The following is a 26,312-nucleotide window of genomic DNA, read 5'->3' as shown; positions in this document are numbered from 1 at the left end:
CAACACTGAGAGATTTTAGTAATGCCTGCCTTCTGCTAAGTATATTACATTACCTAAAGGGAAGATATTTGCTTGCAGATTTTACTAGTCTGCCAGAGGAAAAAGCACCCGTTAAATGTTTTTTTTCTAACTGTTTAACCACACAGCTATAATTTGGAAACAGGCCAGGCGGATGAATTACAGTACACTGGTTTTCATACTGAGCACTACTTGCATTACCCATTAGGGTAACTGAATTTTAACTGCAGAAAGAGCTTTAGTTTGCTGCAAATGGTTATTGCTTTTCCATTTTACATACTGTACTGTACTTCGCTGGCTTATTTTCCAACTTTAAAATCGTCAGCGTGATTGTCGCTTCATAAAACATATTTAAGTAAAACACATGTTTGTAATAATCCTGCACTTTCCTTTTGCTTGTAATACAGGAGCATGTATTGTCATTCATCAGAAATTAATTTTACCTTTTGGATCTGCAGTGTATATGGACCAGCTATCGTTGGTGCAGCAGGTGCAGTGCACCGGGGCCTCTGAGGACTGATGCTGGGTACACACCAGAACGATCATGATCGTGAGGAGATCGTGAGACGACCATACGATGGTCGCACGATCTGCTAGAGCACACGATCTGCTCACGATCTGCATCCGATCCGGTTCTGATCTGTACCAGTTGAAGGAGTCTTTTTCAAATCCTGACTGCAGCAGGTAGGATCAGCAAAATGACCAAACAACCAGCGGGGGATGCGCATCGGATCAGAATCGGATCTAAAACACGTTAAAGCATGCCCAATTTATATACAATCGGTTGAGATTGTATTGAAATTGGGGGAATTGAGGCCAAATTGTTCTGGTGTGTAACCAGTATAAGGGGCCCACTGCTGCCTCTATCACACTATTCCTGTAATCCGCTGTTTTTCCCTGTCGCACTGCCCCGGAGATATAACAAGCATGAACAGTGCAGAAAATAACAATTTTGAGACTGTACTGTAATTAAAACTGACTCTGAATAATGCCCTTTGTATGGGATGAATCAGTGGCATCAATACAGCACTGCCTGACTAACTCACAGGTTCTGGCCTATCTTCACCAGGTGCTGATTTGCGATAAATTTAGGTGTACCATTCTCATGAATATTAAAAGAACCCACAAAATGTCTTCCTTTACTGCATGTAAGCAACAAATACAATTTTAAATTGGTGTTGCCAAATTCCTTTGTTTCTGGTTAGAGCCGCATCGATGCTTTAACTCAAGTTACTATTTTTATGAGAATGCACAGACTGGTCAACATGACACTATCTCTCCGGTGCAACATGCTCTGTTTCCAATAAATGTAGTTATCTAAATTATGTCTGAAAAACATACAGTACTGTACTTCTCACTAATTAAATCAGCACAGATACTGTACCTGCAATAGGGTGTTAAGTAATCCAGACCTTTCTTTTATTCTCATTGTATTCTCAGGAATCCTTCAGTTAGTTAATCATCAACTAAAACCTATGTTTCAAACTACCTGAGCTATTAAATATTCTCCATATAAAATGCTAGGCACTTAACCAGAAGCAGCCTGACCCATGAAGTGTGCCTGGCTGAACCTAAATAATGATTTTCATTTGAACAGATAAGCTTTTAGCGATACTGCTTAAATGCTTTATGCATCAATGCTGTAGTTCTCAGTTCTGCAAACTTTTCTTCATGACATCTTTGTCAGAACAAAGTAACTTTCTGTCAGAATGTCACGACTTGCATATTTTAACATTTTTAAAGAAATGTCCTAAGAAAATGCAAGCAATTATAGGGAGTTTAAAATATTTTAAATGCAGATGCATATGAACCTTAATCAGTCCTTGTTGAAGGTTGAACAAAGGGGTTTCGGAACGTCAGCCTTTATTTCTCAAGATAACATCCCACAATCAGTAGTTTGGCGATGCATTGCTGCTGTTGTTCTACTGTATTTCATAAATCAAGCACATTCTAATTTAAACTGGAATAAAAAAGTATCTATTTAATTAAGCAAAAGCCAAGGCATATTGTACATATACTCCAGCATCTGAAGAAAAAAAAAGGTACATATTCGGAAAGGGGGCATCGTCACGGGTAAAGGGGGCGTGGTCACGATCCCCTATACTATACTTACAATGAGCAGTTGGAGACCCCAAAAAAGGTACAGGCCATAAAGAAATGGTAGTGTACTTGCCAAAAAGGTGTAGTTGGAGTGTATGACTATATTTAAAGACAAATGAAACATATCAAAATCAAGACTGTAGAAAGTACAAACGTTTTTTTAACATTACTGTCTGCGCTCACGAGATCTGCTGTTCAGTCAGGAGCCCGCAGATAACTACAGTTGTCGCAATGGCCCGTGCTACTGACCGTTCATACATTGCCCCTGTATATTGATGCATATACCTTTTAGACAGCAGGCCAATAATAGCGCCTCTGTTACTTGCAAAACTTCTCCATCAAACATGGAATGATATCAGAGCCTTAATGAGCCTTCATACATCTACCCTTCAGTTTCTGCCACATCTTCATTTTTAGTTGAGTAGGTTTAACTGTTGGCAGTGGGGTGCACACACGCACAGATTGTCTGTACACACTACGGATCTTATTCTGGTCCCCACGCAAGGCTGCAAATTTAGCAGATTTGCATGCGGATGAAACGACGCCTGCAGCCCACAGGAAACACCCCCCCCCACCCCCCTGCTTGCCAAGTCCCCCCCCATGGCTGCAAATGGATGTTAGCATAAACATCCATTCACAGCCTTAGGTGTGGTGTCGAAATCATTCAATGGTCGGCGAACATCAAATAATTTGAATTGTGCACACAAATCTAAGACACTCTCTAGTGTAGCCTGCTCCCTGCACGGGAAGAAGCCGGGCAGCTGACATCCAGTGACGTCAGCTGCCTGCCCCCCGCAGCAGTCACATTAGCATGGGAAAACTCAGCCACTGCCCGACACCCCCTGCCTGCACTGCTGATTGTTAGCCGTGCCTGCTTGCACCAAACATCTGCACATGCATATGAATGCACATGAATAAACATCGCTCCCCCATGCGAATGCACGTGTGGGAGCTGTGTAATCCGAATCAGGCCCTATGTATGTGTGCAACTCTGAGTACAGAGGGACAAGTCTGAGATCTAAAAAATAAAGCACTCGTGTTTTTAGACAGAAGGAATAGCCAGTTCAGAGGTTTTTTTTAAAGCGGCAATCATTTATACTGCAAAACCGATTTGATTTTGCAGTGTAAACGATTGCCGCTTTAAAAAAAACCTGTAAAAATTCCTTACCAAAACTTTCACTTTCTGATTCTTTCACCCTATTACATTTCACCCAGCATTTCCGACTCACCAGCGGAATGGAAATTGATAAGACATGTAATATAAGAGGAAACATGTATATGGATAACAATGAATAGTGGAGTCTGCCAGATTTGAAGTGCAATGTCACACAGAGTGGGGAGATTCTATCTCACCACTGTCTGTTACATTGCGATAAGACAGCTGCCTACATTCTGAGTATTATGATAAATGGAAATCACAAAACATCCGATGCTGTTTATGTTGTTCCAGCGAATGTAGAAATCTCTTTCAACTTTGAACATAAGCCTAACAAATTATATGAAACAACAAGTTGTGTATTGATTAAAATTGTCTCTTTAATATCCCTGCCATGTTCCAATAATTACTGTAGCAAGTTTAAAATATCTTGTTGCTAAAGAATGCTCCTAATTTAAAATAATATTTAGCCATAGACTCATAAAGTTAGCTGGATGTATATTGAAGAAACATTCAAGAAACCTCAATTTAACCACACCTTCCAACTTCAGATCACATTGAAGAGGGATGCCTGCATGCGCCAAAGACAGCCACCGAAATTTGCTCTGTTTTTCGCCGCCTTCCCTTTGTCCCCAGGAATAGATGCTGTGCGCATGCTGTATGCATGTGCACAGTGTCTATTTACTGCTGCCCTGCTCAGCAGAGCATTGACGAGAAGCAGGGCCTCCCAAATGCTTCTCTCACTGACATGGGTGGGACTGTATGGGAGGTACTGTATGATTCAACTATGTTACTTCCCTAGACTGCTTGACCAAACAATATTTGTTACAGTGGTTCATAGCCCCAGAGAGGCTAGCCAGCAACCCCCCCCACACACACACACACACACATACACACAAAACACACATGTATACATATTTACCCACACGCCTGCAAACATATCCACTCTGTGTATGTATAATAAACACTATGTTGTAAGACTATAAAAAGTTGTCATCCCTGCATTTGTGACACTCCCAGCTCATTGTGCAAACGAGACACAGTCAACGTAACTTGTGTACCGTAAGTAGCTTGTCTGCATCTTACAGTGTGACTAGCTGTATATATTTAGGAGTCTTCTTCATTATCAGAATTAATCAGGCAAATTGCTTCACCAACAAAGAGTGGCCATGCACCTCCACCCACAGAATCGAGAAAAAGCTATTGATCTGTCAATCCTTTCCGTGTCCGGGCCGGGTGAGGTTTTCCACGTTCCAATAATGAACGAGACTCCCTCATGCTAACTAGCTGAGCGACCTCTGGCTATGATTATACGAATCTAAGAGGTATTTTCTGCATAAGAGCAGGGATTATAAAACGATGTATCCCTTTTAAGAACCCATGGTCTATACTGACTTCTAATACTTATGACAACCTTTTTATCCATGCTGTAATAGACAGAGGCATATACACTCTGAAACTGGTATTGGTTCTTAAATATTTCTATAGACATTTGGTAAGAAATCTCCAGGGTTTTTTAAAACTAGTTTGATTTTGCAGTGTAAATGATTGCCGCTTTAAAAAACTGGGGCTTTCTTACCAAATCTCTCACTTTCTGATTCTCTCATCCTATTACATTTCACCCTAAATATCTACACTCATCGTTTGTATCATTTTTCATAGTTTTCAAGATAGCTAGTTTTAATTCTGAGTTCTAGCTTACAGAATTGTGGTGGTGTGCTGTCTAGTATTACATTAGTTATAGCGCAGGAACGTATATTGCCATATGAGTGAAAGAGAGCAATTTATAGCATCTGCCAGATTCATACTCCAGAAAATAGAATCTCCTGGCACCAATAAACATATTCACATTCTGACTGCCTGCTGCCCAAACCGAGGAAATGACTTAATCATCTATAAACAACACAAACGTTAACAATAGGATAAAGTGCTGGCGATGCCAGACTAGAACAAGTACTGTAACTACGTAATATTGATCTTTGTATAGAGCTAATTCAACCACATGTGGAGAGCATACAATTCTTTTCACATTTAGGGGTAGATTTATTAAGCTCGGTGAAGTGATAAAGTTTCTGGCTTTTATCACCGGTCAATCAGCTCCTACCTGTCATTTTTCAAACCAAGCCTGTAACTTCACAGTTAGGAGCTGATTGGCCAGTGATAAAAACCAGGCACTTTACCACTTCACCAAACGTAATAAATCTGCCCCTCAATTACACTAATCCTAAAGAATATGCAATAACATAGAGGTTTCATTGATAAAATTGTTACATTGCAATTAATTTGGGTATCATCCTAATTATCCCTATTTGTTTATGGTTTCTTTACACTATGTATTATTATGCTGACACCTGTACAATGGAAGCTAATTATACTGTAGTATGTGGTGATCATGTATCGTTACAAATATTTCTTGTAAATATGTAAGGTCCTGAAAACACTCAAGGTTGTTACCCATTCTAAAGATTTGAGTTTAATGCCACTTAGACCTGAAGTTCTCTCTCTTGCAGATAAATGTGGAAGGAGTCCATTGTGACAGATGCAAGCCCAGCACTTTTGGACTTCACGTAGGGAATCCACTTGGTTGCAGCAGCTGCTACTGCTTTGGCCTGACTAGCCAGTGTACAGAAGCAGATGGACTAATCCGGATGTGGGTGAGTAGGGAGACATTTACTCATTAATACCATAGTGTGGGTTCCTGCTGGTGCATTTTAGTAAAACATGCTCAAGCAGTTAATAAAGGACAAAACATTCAGTGTATACCAATTTGACTTCTTACTTTGTTCTGTGACTACTCAGCAGCATTATGTCAAAGAAATCACAACCAAAAGCAGTGTGTGCAGTGCAATGTTTATACTGTTTTATATCATTTTCCATTATCATGTTTAGAGAATATTGAATAATAACGCATTACAATAATAATTACACTAGTACAATATTACAGTGCATTCCTAAAGTATTAACAGCACTTCACTTTTTCAAGATTTTGTTATTTTACAGCCTTATTCCAAAATGGAATATATTATTTTTTTTCCTCAAAATTCTACACACACTACCCCATAACATGAAAAAAACAGTTTGGAGATTTTTGCTAATTTTTTTCAAAATTAAAAAATACGAAATCACACGTACATAACTATTCACAGTGTTTGCTCAATACTTTGTTGAGGCACCTTTGGTGGCAATTACAGCCTCAAGTCTTTTTGAATATAATGCCACAAGTTTGGCACACCTATGTTTGGCCAGCTTCCCTCATTCCTCTTTGCTGCACTTCTCAAACTCCTTCAGGTTGGATGGGAATAGGGTGGCCAATCCCGGGATCGGGATCGGCAGTATTTCAGTATTTGGCCCCAAAATCGCAGGGATTTCAATCCTGGGATTGGAGTCTCTAATACTGGGATTTTGGGATTAGGCTGCGCATGTGCAGTCTAATGGCGGGCAGAGTCTGAGCACTCACTCAAATGCTGGGCGGCTCTGCACAGCGTGACAGGATGCTAAACGTCACGCTAAACAGGGCGTACTCACTCACCGCCTGCTCTGCTCCTCTGCTGCCGCTGACCCGGCCGCTCAGTGCGGCACCCCTGCACTCCCTACCCCATTCACCCGCTACAGCGCCTGTCACGCTCCCCAGCTGCACCGCCCACTTCACTGACTATGTAAGTAAATGTTCGCGGTGGTTGGTTGGGAGATTTTTTAAAAATAATTAGTTATGCCAATCCTGGGATAGTGGGAATCCCGGTATTGAGCATTTTTTAATCTCAAATCCCAGAATTGAAAAAATGCCCCGGGATTGGCATCCCTAGATGGTAAGCATTGGTGCTCCTACAGGTTACATCATAGTTGCACTAATTTCACCTTACTTTAAAAACATTTTATGTATGTAAAAAGAAAATAAAAATGTGGAATGCACTACAGTAAATTCAGGTTTTATTTTTATAGATATAAATGCTATTAAGCCAAGTACACACTGATGTTATCAGTCCAATATATAATTTCCCGACAAATAGGAATGACAGATGGGCATATAATCTAGTTTTTATTCCCGATATATGGGTGTCCGCTGTTGCTAGCAAAAAAGCTCATTCAGCCCTGCTAAACAGTAAACCAGGCAAATACGCTTCCTACAGTAGTTATAATTAAATGAATAAAAGAACAAAATGTTGCTCCAACCTTTATTGCATGTTGTGGTGTATAGCCAGGATCCCATTCCGCAGCCCAAATATTATTGTATTGGTTCATGCTTATTTTAGATAATTAAGTTTTGGGTGGTTTTGAAAGAATCCTCTGTGGAAACATTTCGGTACTTGGTGTAGTTTCACGGCGGCAGTTACGTCCTCAGCGTAGCGTCCCTGTCAGAATCAGCGTAGTGTTCCCGCGGCCAGCATAGTTAGCGTAGTCAGTCAGAAGTAGCGTAGTGTTCCCGTGACCACTTAGCATACTGTCAGAAGTAGCGTAGTGTCCCCGCGGCCGATTAGCGTAGCCAGCGTCCCTGTCAGAGCCAGCGTAGTGTTCCCACGGCCAGGGTAGTCAGTCAGCGGTAAGCAGTTATAGTAGTCAGTCAGCAGTACATTGTGTCAGTTATGGCCAGTACAGTGAGAATCTCACAATCCTTTATAATAATGGGATAATACCTTTGATTGTTACACACTGTTATGACCCGATTGGATTGTCAGATACTCAGTGTACTGGTTGTTTGCACTGCTCTGTATCTGATAAACACAAGAGGGATCTTAGCAAAGTGGGATCCACTAAGTGAGGATTTTTATCCTTTTTATTACATGTTGTTATATGTCAGTATGTTTGGTTTTATTTCGCAACTATTTTAGAATTAACCCAATAAAGATTATGTTTTATTAGTCAGGTTTCTCTTCAGGTGCACCAGCTTAAGACACTCTTTTCTGTCCCCCATTTTGCTTATTGATAAGTGTCAATGGTAGCACACCCTCCAATGCCTCACACCAATTGATGACAATTGCAACAAGAGGGTCCACTCTATCTAATACAAATTGTTACTTCTGTGCGATTGTCAAAACCCCTGTTTCCATTTTAACTGTTTTATTATTTTCTTTGTCTTGTTAATTGATATTATTGTACTTTAAGTGTATTTTTCTTTATTTATCAATAAAATCAAGTAACCCATTTTAACACGTCATTACTGTCTCAGATGTATGATATGGCAGGTGTGAATGTTTTCTTTAAACACCCAGCCGCGAGGGGACGCATTACGCATCCTCCCGACTTGTTCGTACCCCCACTATCCATGTCGGCGTGAAGTCAATTTTATAAAGTGTGGCGAGTGCAGTGAGCGTCCGAGCCTGAAGTGTGGCAAGCGTAGAGAGCAATACATGTAAAGTGATCCACGTCCGCTCGCCATGCTTTGGGCTCGGTGGCTTGCTGTCCTTGCCAATCTTTCTAAAATCAACTCCACGCCAGCGTGGATAGTGGGGTATGAACAAGTCAGGAGGACGCATATCGCGTCCCCTCGCGGGGGTTCTCTGCGTTCGACACTTCGGGTTTGAGTGTATAGTGGTGGTTTGGAATGGAGGAATTTACCACTATGTAACATGGAACACTGGCCAATGCCTCCTATATTGTGCATGAGATGCACCTGCGGCCGCACCCCCCCCTTTGTGCAGGAGACGCACGCGCTACCGAACGCAGGTTCCGTACCCTGTCGCAATACTTACTGAGATGCTGAAGCATCTAAGATGGATGGAGCGCTCTCCGCTGGTGCCCGCATGATCCCCTTTCCGCCGGCATCCGTCAACGGAGAGGGGACCATGCGGACACCGGCGCTTTGTGAGAGGCGCTCACTAGGCTTGCCAGGGATGCTGGGGACAGAGCTGCAACTCATGGGGACAGTACGGTGACTATGCTAACTGCGCAGGGCTGCCGCAGAGACACTATGTTTACTACGCTAGGCAGCTGTTGGGCTACGCAGACAACGTAGCTACACAAGTAAGGCAACCCTTGGGCTACGCTAATAACATAGCTTCAAACGTAGCGTAATCTGCCGCCATGAAACTACACAAGTACCAACATTTTTTATGCAGCTAGATTCTAAAATATGTATTTGTAAATAAACCTGACATATTGTTTTGTTGTATTTTCCACATTTATTTTTTTCTAAACTTTTCCCTACTATTTCTTGACCAGCAAACACTAAAGCCTGATCAGACAGTGCTGGAATTGACAGACTTCACCCTGCAGCAACGAACCACTAAAGGTGTATTTTACCAGCATCCAGAAATAATAGCACTCATTGATCAAGTACATCAAGACCTGCACTCTGAGCCATTTTATTGGAAACTGCCGGAACAATTTCAGGGCCGAAAGGTAAAAAAAAAATTCATTTTCTTTGTGTAAACTACTATACAGTACTGTAAAAAAAATTGTTTATTCAGGACTTGACGGTGGCTTGGGAGCATACACATAATTTTGCACAAAATATATGTAACCAATATTTCTGAATTCTATAAACATGTAGTGTTCTAGACTGGTTACTAATACCATTCATTGACGTGAGGGTAACCATGGATATTTTACTTACTCAACATATGTAATATGCCAGAGTACCCTCATTTTATATGAATAAAATGTTTTTGCATACGTACCATCAATGCCCATCTCCTTATACAGGTATCAGTAATTTAATAGTTAGAGCAGGCATTCCAAACCATGGTCCCAAAGGCACACCAACAGTGCAGGTTTTAGTGATATCCAGGCTTCTGCACAGATGGTTTAATCAGAATCCCTCAGATACTAATTAAGTCACCTGTGCTCAAGCCTGGATATCTACAAAACCTGCAATGTTGGTGTGCCTTGAGGACCGTGGTTGGGAATGCCTGAGTTAGATTATGCCAGCTGTCCTTATTCATTACAAATGCACAGTGACAGAGCCTTACGTGTCCAGCACATATCTTGGTCCAAATCAATCAAATCAAATCATTTTTATTGTCACTACAACATAAAAGTGAAATTTCACAAGAAAAGGAGTATTCACAATTCACACACTGCAATTCAGACTTGAAAAAACAGAAGGAAAAAAGAGCATTCCTGTGTATCTTCTCCAGCCTGCAGCCATGCCAGGCCAATACAGTATTCCATACAGTCCTCCAGCGTGGTGCACAATCACAAGCGGTAGTCACTCTCCTCATCAGCCAATGCGGTTCCCACTCCAAAATCACTATGTCAATGCCTACAGCAAAAGGAGGATTCTGAGCCAGAAAGTTTATGTCAGAGGTCGGGCCTCAGAGTTCTGCCAGATGCTGGGCAGGATGTATTAAAAGAAGAAAAATGCAGTAAAGTTTTTAGGGATTTTACTGCATTTTCAAATGTAATGACCCAGCCGCCATCTTTTCAATTCCCATGGTATCGCCACCTTTGGATGGCTATACCCTTTAGAAGCCTATGTGCTTCTTATCACCCACTGCCTCTGCCAACCCCCACCACAGATGCCGATGCCCCTCCCCCTGGCATACATTCCTGCAGGGGGTAGGAGAAGGTGCAGGGGACAGCCTCCTTCTGTTTCCTGGCATAGGGGGGAGTGAGGAAAGCCCAGGGAGGAGACAGAGACCCCCTGCACACCACCTTACAGGTATCATGGGACGCCTCCTTCACCTCATTGCGATGTTGAGTGCATATGTTAGTATATATGCGATCAACAACAGTGCGAGGGGCAGTGATGTATTTTTGTACATCCGGCCCACTATTTGGAGGTGAATAACAAGCTTCAAGACCGATCATGTGATTCATAGACTGTCTGGGTGTCATTACCTTGGGCCACACTATACACCTACAGTATAAGAACCATGTCTAAAAAATTGCCTTTTTTTGTTTGTTTGTGTAAAAATGATGATGGAGGTTCCAGAATTGAGCTTTGAAAACATAAGATTTAATATGCAATATCATATAGCAAACCTTACAAAGACTGCTACCTTAAAATTAGCTGTAGACATCTAAATAAATATTTTTTAATAATATTATACGGCATTTTATCCTCATCTTGAATTTTGAAGAGTATGTTAGAACAATATAAAGAAACAAGAAACCAAAAAAAATCCAGAACAGTAATGATTATAATTTGCTTCGTATGTACTGTATCATTGTACTTAGCTGTTTAGAATTCTTAGAATTATCTATTTTGTTTGTATGGAGAGAATTATATTGATATTTAGAATGCAATCATACAGTATTTACTTCATTGTAGTAATTGGACTTGCTTAGAATATTGGATATTTTCTTTTTCTTTTGTGTTTTCTTTTTTCCACTGTTTTGCAGTTTCATTAATCACATCAATTGTGTAATTTAATAAAATAGAAATTTGCCTGTATTGACTGTGGGAGAAATATTTTATATTTCAATAGTTTTCTATAATCGATTTGAAAATAATTTCCTATTTCATTTGATTTGATTTTAATTATCAACAATTGATGATGGAAGTTAAGATATTCTACATTATAGAGACAAACTAGTTTATTTGTACAAAAAAAATATGTGAGCAAAAACAGTTCTTATGATTACATTGCAGTCTTCATTATTTATGTCATCAATGTCCCATCCTCTAGAGTACATGGTATTATACCTTACTATTAAACAATCTACACTGAACACAATTTACTCCCAAATACCCCAAATATCTAATTAACCTCAACTTTAACTACACTACTGATATATTTCCAAAATAAATGAATTGCTTTCTGTCAGCAACCCCTCACATTACAGGTTGAGTATCCCTTATCCAAATATCCGCTATCCAAATTATTCCAAAAACCATACATTCAAAAAAGTGAAGATAATGTTTTTTCTCGCTAAAAGCACCACTGGGGTAACAGTACTACTGATTACATGATATCATGATTACATGATATGTAACTGGCACTAAATATGTGCAAGAAAATTATTGCTTAGTATTCAAATTCAGTATCTGAGATAGTACACAAACTTTGTCTTATGTTTTGAAACCTTGTTTTATGCACAAGTAAAATATATTTGTGTGTATTTCATGTGTTTATACAACATAAATGCAAGATAGCTGAAGATACATCATTGAAATATAAAAATATTCTGAGATACGGAATTATCGTTATCCAAAATTCTTCTTGTCCTGAATATTTTGGATAAGGAATACTCAACCTGTATGAAGATTAGTATATAGCCTGCCGCAGTGATTCACATAAAAATATAAACACACCTATTTTTGTTGTATTGCTGGGTCGAGCTCTACTTTCACTAAAGGTTCCCCCAGATATGCATGTCGTCTCATTAAATATCACAAAGAAAGGTACTGTGAACTTTCCAACACTTCCCTAAAGAAAATGGAACTCTCATTTCTTGTATTATTATTATTATTATTATTATAATATTCAGTATTGCCATTTTCTGTATACCTGACAGAAGGATATTGTACATGGAAATAACTGTAAATTCCAGTAAATTCCCACTAGACATGCTGACTTTACCCTTTGGTTCTAGAGGAATAAAACTTGAAAGAATTCTCACACTTTATCTACAAGAAAATATACAGTATTATCATCTCTCCCAAACCTGCTTTACTAAGGATTAATTTGTGAATCTTTCAGCCAGTACCACAGAAAATTCAACATGTATTTTCATTGGTCACATAAAATACCTATATAAATCAACCCATTATCAGTATTGGTTCAAAAGTACCTATAGATTGTCAGCTTGCAGCAGGGCCCTCTAACCTCCAAGTCTGTCTGTTGTTACCCAGTTTGTTTTATCTCTGTCTACTATTGTAAAGCGCAACGGAATCTGCTGCGCTATATAAGAAACTGTAAATAAATAAATAAAAGTATACCACTTCCTCTACCATTATCAAAAAACACAGAACACATTTACTTTTTCTCTGACCCAACTTATTCTCTGACCCAACATATTCCTACACCTGCAGCTTTATTTATTCCCACTGGGCCCAAACAGCTGAATTTCATATTATATTATTATGCTTCTATCTTTCAATCCTTTAACTGACTGGGTCAGAATGTACTAAAGGGATTATGTGGTAAAACTCGTGTTTTTAGGAATTTTACTGCTTTTTTGTGTACACTAAAGCCCCTATCCTGGGGAACCGCTGCATAGGGAATTGCCAGAAAAAGCAGACTATAGCTGACTATACCCTACAGAAGCCTATGGGCTTCTCTTTGCATTTCTGTGTGAAGGATACTTTACGGATCTCTCCCGGCATGCTGCACAGACACTGCCATCACTCTGTGCATCCACAGAAGCACTCCTGGGTATCAGACTAGGAAGTCCAGGCCAAGAGCCACATCACATTATATTGCAAGAGCTGTCCTTTGTGGATGTTAGTGTATCTCCTCCTGGGGCTTCCATGGATGATAGGCTGGCTGAAAACCTTCTGTTCCTTGAACCTCATGTGGACCATGCATAACAGATAGAGAATGTCCTCATTATAATATTGGGGAATTGAAGAAGTAGGTTCACAGAAATTAAAGTAATTGCCAGAATACTTGCATGATTGCCCATATACTAAAACTAGTCAAGGACACTGAATAATATCAGGAATTATAGTATGGCAGCAAACAACATGCCAGTAAATCAGCTCTTCTATATGAAAAATTGGCTTTGCAGACCAGCATGTCCACAGTCAGCCTGTACTCAAAAAAGTTTGAGTTCCATCCAGCCTTTTGTAACTTGCATCCAGACCCAAGCTGAGTATAAGCTTTGGGGTTCCTTATTGTCAAATTCTTCTAATATGTGGAATCATTGTGTTGTCCTTGATTGTGGCCTGACACTGAAACATTAGTCATGATCAAATGTTCATTCTTTCATCTGAGAAACATTGTGGCAATAAAGCACTAGATTCCACCAGAAGAACATTGTAAACTCCATACATACTGTACATTTCAGTTCTGTCCTCATGCTAGGGCAACGTCACTGCACCTGGGAATAATTAGATCGCTTGCAGCTGGTACAAAAAGCAGCAGCTACAGTAGGATATCAATTATCCTAAAACATTCCAGCCATATAACCTATTTTTCCTGTTCTCCTCACTGGCAAATTTGTTTCAATCCAATGCTTAGCTCTTTTTGTTTTTTGTTAAATCATAAATGATCAGATCATAACAAAGTAGATAAAGTGTTTTGATTATACATCAGTAGGTGTTTTCAGTACTTGTTATATAAAACACTACAATACATTATTACATACAATTAATTATTATTATTATTATTATTATTATTATTATAAATTTTATTACTTCTATAGATGTTCTGCTGATGTTTCTCCAATTTTTTTTTTTTGGGGGGGGGGGGGGGGGGCTGCCGTCAAGGGGGTGCTATGGGGACACTTGTCCCAGGTCCTGCAACTCTGAAGAGGGGGGGCGGGGAAAGCACCTCACAACACACTCCGGAGCCGCATTCTTCATTAGTCCCCTGCGGATGGCTGCGCGTCGCCCGCTGGCCGCCAAACACAGCCCAGCCTGCTTTATGTTACTGACCTCCGGGTCCCCTGCTGCTTGTCAGGGGTGGAACTATGGTGATGCTAGTGGAGCATTGCACCAGGCCCCACGGCAATCAAAGAGTCCACAGCCGTGGAAATTACTTAAGAATCCCAGGCTGGAATTCTTAAGTAATGTCAACAAATGTGTACCCTTTCATTGGTGCTTTTAGACCCCTGATACTGAGGCTGGGGATCAGAAGCAGTGGTCAGGTCCCGGGCCAGCCATTAACAGGGCTTGGGCGGCAGCAACAGCAAGCTCTGGATGACAAGCAGAGCAGACAGGGATGGATGTGTTCAGAGCTTGACTCATAAGTCTGGGGGCTCACACTCTACACTCTCCCTGCCCAGGGTGCTGCATGCTGCTGAACTTTCTGTGACAGTCAGAACTTGAAGCGCAGCAGTACTAATACTATACAGATGGTGGCTGAGGGCATGATAATTTGGGGTACTGATAGGTAAAGCACTTGCACTGTACAGTGTGTTTGTGTATGCCACTGAGTGTGCATGCTAGTTTACCATCCTCAGCAGTTGTGATGGGGTGCTTCAACCAGCACCCTGGCACTGCATGATGGCACCTAGCTGCCAAAAGACCACCATCCCTGGTCCCACTGCCCCATGTACCCCATAAATCCTGCCTGTCATGTTGTTTTTTTTGTTTTTGCATCATTATTACTTTTATGCAGGGGCATAATGAGTCTGCATCAATTTTATTGGTGGGGGCACTACTTAGTTGCCCTGTAGCCCCCACAAGATAAAATCTGGTCCCTGGCGTGCAGCCCCCTCCTTGGTGTGAGCAATGTAAACCACAACTCTAGGTAGCACTTCAATATGGACACTGCAAGCAGCAGTTTGAACAGCCGCAGGGAGTAAACCTCCCAATACAGTGGCAGTGGCACCACAAGATGCTCAGTGGTGCATGTAGATTGCAACACTGACATGGATATCAATCTGCTCTCTCTGCAGCAATTTGTCACTGGGGAACAGTGTCAGTTGCCGACTAGCAGGGTATAAACAAAATATCTGTCGAAAATATTTTGTGTAACAATAGGTGTGTGTGTGGGTGGGGGGGAAGGCCTACCTATTTTGTCAGTCTCATGTGCATAAAAAGGATTCATCAAGCCATCATCAATCCCAGGCCAATGCCACCTCACCTGCTGTAAAAACTATAATTATGGGTAACAATAGTTGGCTGATATCAACATAATGATATGAATGACTTTTGCCCGACAGATTTGCATTGTTGTTCAGTCTAATTTTAAGTTAACTTTTTTTAGGTAATTCTTTTGACTTTATGATCCAATTTGCGATTTTTTATTTGGATGATAACGGTATACAAATGAAGCTAAAAAATAGTTAAATATTTCTAATGTATTTGACATTAAGTTATTAACTTTGTATCTTTCAATTTTTAAAGCTGACAGCTTATGGAGGAAAATTGAAATATACTATTTACTTTGAAGCCCGAGAAGAAACTGGACCTTCAGCTTATGAACCTCAAGTTATTATAAGAGGTGGCCCTGCCACAAACCACAGAATAATTGTGAGACACATGCCTGATCCTCAAAACGGCCAGCTGACAAGACACGACGTTGAACTGACAGAGGTTGTTTTATTTTCTGTATTCGTAATGTATTATTATTTTATTAGTATTACTTGTAATTTATATTGTGCCACAAATTGGTCATGGTGGATATGTAGTGAAATTATAGCAAAACAAGCAAAGAATAGAACATATTCAAGAGCCAGTACAAGGGAATAAACAGCTCTCTATACAACTGATTGACAGGTTGTAATAGCAATCAGTGATACAAAGCCGTTTGGAGAGCAGACAGGCAGTATCAGAGCTTCTGATTTATTGGGAAAGCATTGGTGACATGAAAGTGATGGGAAGGCCCTGCCCATGAGAGCATAATAAAAGGGACTGGGTTATTAGCAAGCATTGATGTTGTTGATTGTACTATATTTTATTATGTTTTATGTTCTAGTTTGATTGGAAACATATGGATGGAGGCACTGTTAGTCGTGAAGACTTCATGGATGTTCTGTATGACATACAATACATTCTAATTAAGGCATCATATGGTAGAGTTTTGAGACAAAGCAGGTAATTGTTTTATTTTTATTTTCCCTAATGTCATATGAACTGAATTAACGATAAAATTATATTTGCTATTTACTAGTCTATAGGATATGTAATGCATCTGTTGGGTTTTTATTTTTCATTTTTTGTTGATCATTACTATGTCTTTGAACCTAACATAAGAGGTGGTACAGGAGTGCGCAAGCAATATTCATTTTCTTTAACTTTAATTTTCAAGTTGAAATATTCCGTAATAAGCTGACATTCATCTTTCATACTTCATATCATGTGTGAGGGGAAATGAATACAAAAAATGACTGGACATTACTTTTTAATCTCAAGTGCTAATAAGCCTGAACCATCTATACTGGAGAAAAATTTATCTTATTCCAGTCCACAGAATCCTATTGTACCATATTTGAATGAAAACCACCTTTTTAATCCAGTTTGTCAAATAAGGATATATGATTATATATATATATATATATATATATATATATATATATATATATCATTAAATAAGTAAAGGAAAGCTCAATTCACAAATAAAGAAACTAGCAACAGATAAAGAATAAAAAAAAAAATATATAGGTATGTGCTTAAGATGTGATGTTGCCCATAGCAAATAATCGAAATCTAGCTATCAGATTTGTCAATTCTGTGCAAAAAAATTATCAGGATTGGCAAATTGTGAAATTTTTTTTAAGGCCACTGTTCAGCTGTTAATCATTGTCAGGGAATGTGTGGCTCACTTAGCACTATAATGCTTTTTTTGTTCTGGATAAAATGACGGCAACATTTGCTTCGGGATATGTATGAAACACACAAAACAAGTTACAAATGAAAACGAAAAGTTAACAGTAATGTGCTGATGTACAAAGTACCCCATTGTCAAACATTTGAGTTTACCTATTGTTTCTAAGACAGCCATGATACTGTATATGGATGTATGGATTGTAATGCTAATCAAAGGATTCAAGAGGTCAGACATGCCCTACTGATAGATAAATTGTCACCCTGGAACACTTTCTGCAATAAAATAGAAACCTAGCAAGGCAAAGATAAAACAGTTGTTTGATTAGAACGGATTTAGCCTTCTAAGAAAATTACAGAACTCAAGCCATAGTGGGCAAAACAGCACAAAGGGCTGTAGAGTTATTTATTTGGCACCACATTCTCTCATATATTTGCTAAAAAAAAACAGGTGAAGTAAGATTCCAATGAGCATGTCAGTTTCACCCACTGTAGAGCTCTCTTTGCTAATGAGCTTGCAAATATGCAATGTTATACACTGCAATCTGATCGTAACATCATGCTCGGTGGCATTTTGGATTTACAGCAGTATGCTGCTTGTCTCGCATTTTGAACTTTGCAATCAACTTATATTCATTTGGTTTTCTATTTAAATTAGCAGCAGGGAAGGATTGGAAAATTAAAGTGGCACTGAGTAAAATTATGAAAATGGCCTCAAGAGGTTGAGACCAAATCATCAACTTCAATACAGAAGTTGGAGACATTAATATACAATTTCTCTAGCAGTGTAAAAGAAAAATATAAATCACATTGCCTCTGCTTACATGTACTCAAAACCAGAGGTATCCTTTTCACATCCCATACATGGAGCATCAAAGTAGCTCATATACTATACAAAGATTGGTGACTGATATACAAAACAGAGACCATACATACAGTACAAGTGACAAAAACATTCTTAGCAATGCTTTATACTAAAGGAAGCAACACAGTGACCACCATACAGTATAGAGAGCATACCAGTGTAAGCACAATGGAATATGCTGTGCTACAGTACAGTATTGTATATTAGAAATGTAATATATAAATAATAAATGTCAGCTTCTAACTTACAGAAAAGAGGGTATCCTAATTACCATCATACAATACACACAGCATCACAGTAACTGGCATACACTATAGATGCAATCACAGTGACTGCCATACAATACCCAAAATGCCCCTGTGACAACAATACAGTAATGATCACATTGATGCCCATCATACAATACAGTGAGCATCCCAGTTAGGGCTGGTGCTAGGGTGTCCGGCGCCCTTCTGCAAACTCTATATTTGTGCCCTCAATCCCATATTTAATAAAGGGACAGCTCATACAAATAAAGGGTGTTGTATGGTAAGGTAGAAGCATAGCCACACATTAATACCACCAGTTTAATTACACCATACAGTACCACAACCTTATTCACATTACATTGCACATGGTGTCCTTTATTCACAAAGCCCACAGTAGTGCTCCTTTTACACAAAGCCCACAGACGTAGTGCTCCTTTAACATGGTGCCACTTAAAAAACCCACAATAGTATTGCCTCTTATACATAACTCCCATAGTAGTGTTACTTAAAAACAAAATACACAATAGTAGTGTGGGCACAGTACAGTAGTGCCCATTACATATAAAGTCCACAGTAGTAATGCATCTTATGTACATAATGCCCACGGTAGTAGTAATGTAAGGTGGGAGAAGAACAAACGAGTAATAGGAAAGGGGAAGCAAAAGAAGGGGAAATGGGAGAGGCAGTGAGTTGTGAGGGGAGCAAGGGAAAAGTGTGTGTTGAAGGAAAATGGTGAAATATGGCTGAAGTATAAATATGATAGATGGGTACAAGGAAAAAAAATATAGGAGGGAAAAGGTGGAATATGGGAATTGGGAACCAAATGCTGGGCAGAGAGAGGGTAGGACAGCCAGATACTGAGAAGAGAGGACGATACAGATGCTGGGAAGACAGGGGTTGGGACAGCTATATGCTGGCCAGAGAAATGGGGAGGGGCAGCTATATGCTGCGCAGAGAGGGGAGAGAGGGGTTATAGATGCTGGTGAGATAGTGGTGGGTCAGGTGCTGGGTAGAGAGTGGGAGGACGGATGTGGCAAGGGTGGGACAGATGCTAGGTAGAGAGGGATATGGGGAAAAGATGATGGGCAGGAAAAATGGAGGGACAGAAGATGGGTAGAGAGAGGGGGAGAGATGATGGGCAGAGGGAGGGGGGACAAATGATGGGCAAATGGAGGGGGCAGATGCTGGGCAGAGAGAGGGGAGATAGATGGTGGCAGAGTCACAGAGCAGGGAGAGCATCTACATAGTCTGGCACCTCCCTGCTTTGCAGGCTCTGCTGAGCGGGTAGTCCCAGCCCTAATCCCAGTGATTCTAAAGCAATACAGATCATCTCAATGACCTCCATTTAATATGATACAAATCGAGCATATTATTTGACTGTATGTACATAAAGGTTAATATTAAATTCCTGCTTATTATTTCCATTAAAAAAAACAATGAAAATAAATCTAATATAATACAGTACTTTCAAACATGCATGATACATTTTTAAACAAAAAATCCATATTTTTTTACTAAAAATTGTAATTAAATAATAATTATAATAGATGCATTTTAGAAATAAATGAGTAACCATTCCTATGAACATCTGATCTGATTTATATTGTATACAGTGCCAGTGTGTAAGTGTTCATTAATATGTGCCATACATTAATACTGTATGTGTTTGTTTATGTTTGTGCAACGCTAAAACAATTAAATTATTTAAAAAATACTGTATATATATTTTCATTTATTAAAATGTTTTAGCACCTCCTAGCAGGGGCAGGGTTAGAAATTTACAATTAGAAGTAGTATACCCCCCCCCCCATGCTAAACTGAAGCAGGGCCGGTGGCCACACGGCATGTTATAGTTCTGGTGCTGCCCATGTCGGGACACTTCTCTGAAATGTTCCAGGGCCACATTTAGTTCCCAATCCGCATAAACCTGTACGCTGGTCGCTGCTAATTCACACATCAGCGATCAGGTCAGTGCAATGTGAAATAATATGCTTTAACCTTATCCCGGCTTTTCATCTTATTGCTCTGATTTGTATATTTATATTTGTAAGATGTATATGACAGTCAAATGTGAGGTTAGTTATTGTACCCTATGTTGGTTTAGTTCATATCATGTCTTCATAACTAGTGTCTTAACCCTAACCTTTATATCCTGCTGCCTAAACCTAACTCTCCCTTCTAAGTGCCTAACCAATACCCTCCCTCTTTGCAGCCTAACCCTAAACCCCCATACACCCATATCCCTAAGCCCCCCTAGTGCCTGCATATTTACAATTGGGATGCTGACAATCGTTATTCCAGTGTCTGCATCAGCATCAATGTTGGGATTCTGGCATCATTCTTCTGCATTATAGTTGTGATTTATAATTAATAGCTTGAATAACTAGAATGTTTTTTGAGCTAATTAACCATGAGCCACAAATACAGTATGTGTGAAAGCAACAGATGTGGGTGCCAGACTCGTCCTAGGCACCATCCCCACATGGCTGCCCCATTTCCTCTACCCAGTGTCATCACTGGATTTGGTGATGTCCAGTATGCATAATATATTACAGGTTGAGTATCCCTTATCCAAAATGCTCGGGACCACTAGCATTTTGGATAAGGGATTTTTCCAGTTTTTGGAAAACATTTTTTTTTAAACATACTTACCCGTCCCCTGGTGGTGCCCCGATGGTTCCTCGTCCAAGGCAGGCATTCAGTGTTGTCCCCGGCATCCCCAGTGGTCCCAGGAGTAATATTGTGCAAATTCCCAGGCTCGTCTGTGATTTTAAAGTTTTTTTTTTATTATTAAAAAAAAAAACACGGTTTCTGGAATAATTTGGATAATAGATCTCCGGATATGGAATACTCAACCTGTACTGTAAAGTCTAGCATAAAGGAGTCATGTTCCCATGTGAACTCACATTTACCTCAATACAGGGGTGTAGAAATGTGATACTCATTGCTCAAATGACAGAGAAGAAAAAGTATGTCCTAGTGTGGTGCGCTATTTTAAGAAAGCGAAATATAAAAACACACAGACAAAACATTTACGCAAATGTGTTTTAAAAACGATGGCTCTCCGACTCCACACAAATATTAACTGTAGGCCGGTGTGGGATTTTACAGGTAAAACACATTTGCGTATATGTTTTGTCTGTGTGTTTTTATATTTCGCTTTCTTAAAATTGTTAATAAAAGTTAATTTTTATTTGTTTGAGTCTCAGCAGGTGCACCACACTAGGACATACTTTTTCTTCTCTGTCATTTGTGCATATTTTGATGTCCAGTTGTAGCACACCTCTGATAAGATCTATTTAGAAATGTATTTAGTACATTTAACTTGGGGGTCCACCCACTATCCTCAACATTAATGAGGGTCCTGTGCGAATAGCAATCTCCTTTGTCATGCCCAGCATTTCCGGAGATTGTGACTGCACTGCAGGCTCATCCTCAGTGTATGGAGCTAGGTGCTGCTCAATATGTCACAGTGCAGCACGCTTCCCCCCTGTCACTGAGAAGTGCTGCCATTTTTATGGCACCCCCACCTTATGACACCTCTGCCCCCACTGTTATCAAGTCGCTACTAGATCTGCACCCTTTATCTTGGGCCAAGTCTCAATGCCCCAGAATAACCTTGTATTAGCGATTGTATCCTATGGGCTTCAGATATCAAACCAGTGGTGGGATTCAGCCGGGTCACACCGGTTCTGCAGAACCGGTATTTAATGTACTGTTGGTTCTGCAGATCCATTTGCTAATGAGCGTGCCATCGCCCGGGGAGAGGCTGAATCCCAGCACTGATTCTATTCCATAAAATAAAATACTGCATTAAACCTATTCAATGTAAATTTAATTCCATTGTTGCTGTCCACGGTCCATCCCACCACCTCACACAATCCCATTGCGCATCTCACCTGCAGCTGCGCTAACCCGGAAGCACTTCCTGGTGTTGTACATGCCGGGAGCAGCTGAGGGAGAGTAGATCTCTGTGTTGGGAGTGGGCTGGCCTCAACCCTGCACTGCAGCTGCCCTGACTCAGTCTCCCTGAGGAGGAGAGAAGGCAAGCTGCCGTAGTGGAGCCTGCTGCTGTGTGATGTGGCACCAGTGACCAGTCCTAGGGCTACCATGAACTGCCCAGAGCCTGCTGCTGTGTGACCACTGGCCCTGTCTGAGGTATGAACAGGGCCATCTATTGGCATGGGCATAGAGGGCAGTGACGTGTGGATGTGGAGCAGGAGAAAGGTGCACTGAACAGCAGCAGGAGACAGGAGCGCTGATGGGGAGCAGGAGACAGCCCACCTGCAGATGCTGGAGGAGGTATAGTAAGGTCAACAAAAAGGAGATGGCTTCTAGGGAGCGGGAACAAGCACTAGTGTAGGCAATGTATGAGGGCCATGGGATGGGAGTGACAGGTGCCACACCGACTGTAGTGGGGTGTATGGAGGGGTACAGGCTGAGGGTAACACAGAGGAAGTGGTGCTGAGGGCCACTGGCTAGTGGTAATGGTGGCCACACAGAATGTGTGGGGGAGGTGGCCCATGCTGTGGTTGATGGGGGTGTGTGAGCAAGACACACTAGGTGAAGCGGTGTGTGGGAGAGACAGACTGGGTGAAGGGGGTGCGGTAGACGCAAATTAGAGTTGATGGGGTATAGTTATACATATATGTATATATGTGTATCTATATGTATGTACATAGGTATATCCTATATATGTGTAGGTACGGCCCCAAACACAAAGAACATACATTTTTATAATCCCAGTGCCTCTGACATTGCAATAGAGGGGCTGCCGCTGCTGCATATTGTTTTGCAAGTTGCAACCCACAAAATGGCAGCCTCATTGTTTTCTTATGCAGATTCACCAGCCTTAGCAGCTGTGATGAGGCAGACCCCTAGCAATAAGCATGTAGGTACTGCAAGTGGCACTTATATGTCAAATATGTAACGGGCATCATGATGTGTAGCAAAATGTGTAATGGGCATTACGGTGTGTGGCTTTATGTGAAATGGGTATTAGCATTACGGCGCGTAACATAATATGTATAGGCATTACAGCTTGCGGAGTACTGTGTAACAGGCATTTACAGCATGCGGAATACTGTGTAACAGGCATTTACAGCATGCGGAATACTGAGTAACAGGCATTTATAGCATGCGGGATACTGTGTAACGGGCATTTATAGCATGCGGAATACTGTGTAACGGGCATTTACAGCATGCGGAATACTGTGTAACGGGCATTAAAGCATGTGGAATAATATATAACATAATCTAATTTTGTGTACCTCTTTTATTGTTCTTATATGAGTATTTAATGCATGAATCATTAAATTACCTTTCGGACTATCTTTTGGTATACTTAAAATGGTTGTTAGGACATAGAACCTGTTGTTCATTTATTTGACTCCCACCACTGCATCAAACCAGAGAGTAAAGTGATTGCATTTACAACACTTTACTTCTACCAAATGGCAGAAATGTCCCTGAATGTGATTTTTGTGTAAAATGCGATAAATGAACATTTAATAATTACATTTTTATCTCTTCAGAAAGATCTTTTAAAAATTAGTGAAATGTTTAAAATGTGCTTGCATAAAACTTATAAAAAAAAATGTCTATTGAATAAAATAGTGAAAATAACAAACACATTTCACACAGTGTTTCTGATGCTTCAGCGCTGAGCTCCATAAATATGTCATGATTGATGGAAGGCACATTTTTTACCTTTCTGCAATATGGCTGTCTCCACCCCTGAGTTTGATTACTAGTCAAGTATGGCTAATAATACATACCAAACAGGGTATTGCTGAAATGATGAATATTACATGACACAAGAAAGTGGTCCTTCTTGGATACATTTTACCTACTTTACTGAACACCAGCACAAAGCAATAAACATGTACCACACAACACAATAAATCAGTACAAATGTTGTATTAATCAAAAACTAACAAAAATTAACTTTTTTTCCTGCATAAACCTACTGGTGATTTATATATTCATGTGGGTATTGTTCCTTCCTTCCAATCTATCATTCTTATTTTTGTGTCTCAATGTAATTCCAAGACAGCGCTTTGTTTTTAAAGCATACATAAAGCGATAATAAATGACATCCGCTTGGATGACAAGTATGCTCCACATTTTGCTTCATATTATTTAAAAATCTGAAAGTGATTGGGAACTAGTTAGGTTGTATCCCCGAGGACCCGTTCCAAGCAGTAAGCAAGTTGTAGCTTGCTTTGAGAAAACCTCTCAGACAAGCAACATGTAGCTCTGTGCTCCCAAAGTTTATTATTATGTAAATTCTCATTTCTGGTTGTAAATAGTCTGCTGCACACAAACTATTTTCTTAGTCCCAAAGATGATGCAAAGAGATTTTTCATTAAATGCACAGACTCTTGTATCTGAAATTTGGCATACTATTCTGAATAAATATTTAGAAATATATTTTCTCCTATATGGAATGGGAGTTGTAGAATCAAATTGTGTTTCCATTCAGAAGCCCTTAGCTGACAATTCTCTTGGTAGCTTTCATTCTGTGTAACAAGCATTTTAACAACTGTACACTCGGTTGACTCAATTGGATTTGATGTCTAACCAATCTGCGACACTCACAGCATGTAAGTTTGCTAAATATCAACCATCCAAGCTAATGATTGCCTTGAACTCTTTGTCATCGGGTGACAGATAAACCATAAATGAAACCATCTTCTGAAGCTTACCTAAAATAAAAACACTAGACCAGAATTTGATGTTCAAAAAAATGTTCAGCTTTATTTATAGAGTACAAAAGTGTAATGACAGAAAAAAGAATGGCAAATATTCAGTATCCATTTGATGTAAGCACAACACATCACAACGTGTGAGTGCAGAATATCCTGATATCAAAAGGAAATAATAAAAGAGTGAACAAAGTAAAGGATGAGAAGAAAAAATAAGAGAGTTAAGGATCTGAAAGAAAAAAAAAGTGGGGAAAAAAGTGAGAGATTCACAATGAGTGAGCGAAAGAAAGGAAAGTGAAAATGGAACAAAAACAAAGCCAGTTAATGAATAAAACACTTAAAACAGTGCAGAGCCAAAATGATCAGGCCCTCCATGTTCGTCAATCTTCGACTGAGGTAGAACACTTTTCAGACCAAACTATAACCGAAACCACATCTCTTAGAACTAATACTCCAACCAGTCCTTGAAAACTTTTTATACTGCACCAAAAAACAAACTCACCTAATACATGTATTAACCCCTTCAGCCAGAAATGTCATGTGTTTTAATCAAACCTATTGTTCTATTATCATTTATGCCCTTGACATGTTTACTAACTTCCTGCATGTTGCATTGATCAAGCATAATGTTGACCAAATCCTTGGGGTCTTCTTAATAAAGCAAAGGTGGCCATACACTACTGTGATGTAACGCAGCAGTGTATGGCCATCCAAACCCCCCCACTGAGCTGCTTAGGACCATCCCAGGAGGTAGGATACATTGCATGCGGTCCTTTCACATGTGTTGTATAGCATGCAACCCCATTCCTCACTGATGGGAGGGGGCCAAGTCGGAGGTTGGATGGGCAGCAGATTTGACCCCAACTCAGGTCTGATGCACACAGGACCACGCATCAGACCTGAA

At 40.0% G+C, this 26,312-nt stretch overlaps 1 protein-coding gene across 1 annotated transcript in view; it reads left to right on the top strand.

The window, feature by feature from the left end:
* Positions 1-26,312, top strand: part of LAMA2 (laminin subunit alpha 2) — a 727,667-nt gene that overhangs the window by 439,836 nt on the left and 261,519 nt on the right. Inside the window, exons 24-27 of the mRNA XM_083176751.1 lie at positions 5,785-5,928; positions 9,431-9,610; positions 16,170-16,358; positions 16,741-16,859. Coding sequence (XP_083032877.1) covers positions 5,785-5,928; positions 9,431-9,610; positions 16,170-16,358; positions 16,741-16,859 — 632 coding nt within the window. The remainder of the gene's footprint in view (positions 1-5,784; positions 5,929-9,430; positions 9,611-16,169; positions 16,359-16,740; positions 16,860-26,312) is intronic.

Source organism: Crinia signifera, chromosome 3 (assembly GCF_055691185.1).
Source record: "Crinia signifera chromosome 3, ASM5569118v1, whole genome shotgun sequence".
Classification (NCBI taxonomy): Eukaryota; Metazoa; Chordata; class Amphibia; order Anura; family Myobatrachidae; genus Crinia; species Crinia signifera.
This window is presented reverse-complemented; position numbering and strand designations above follow the sequence as displayed.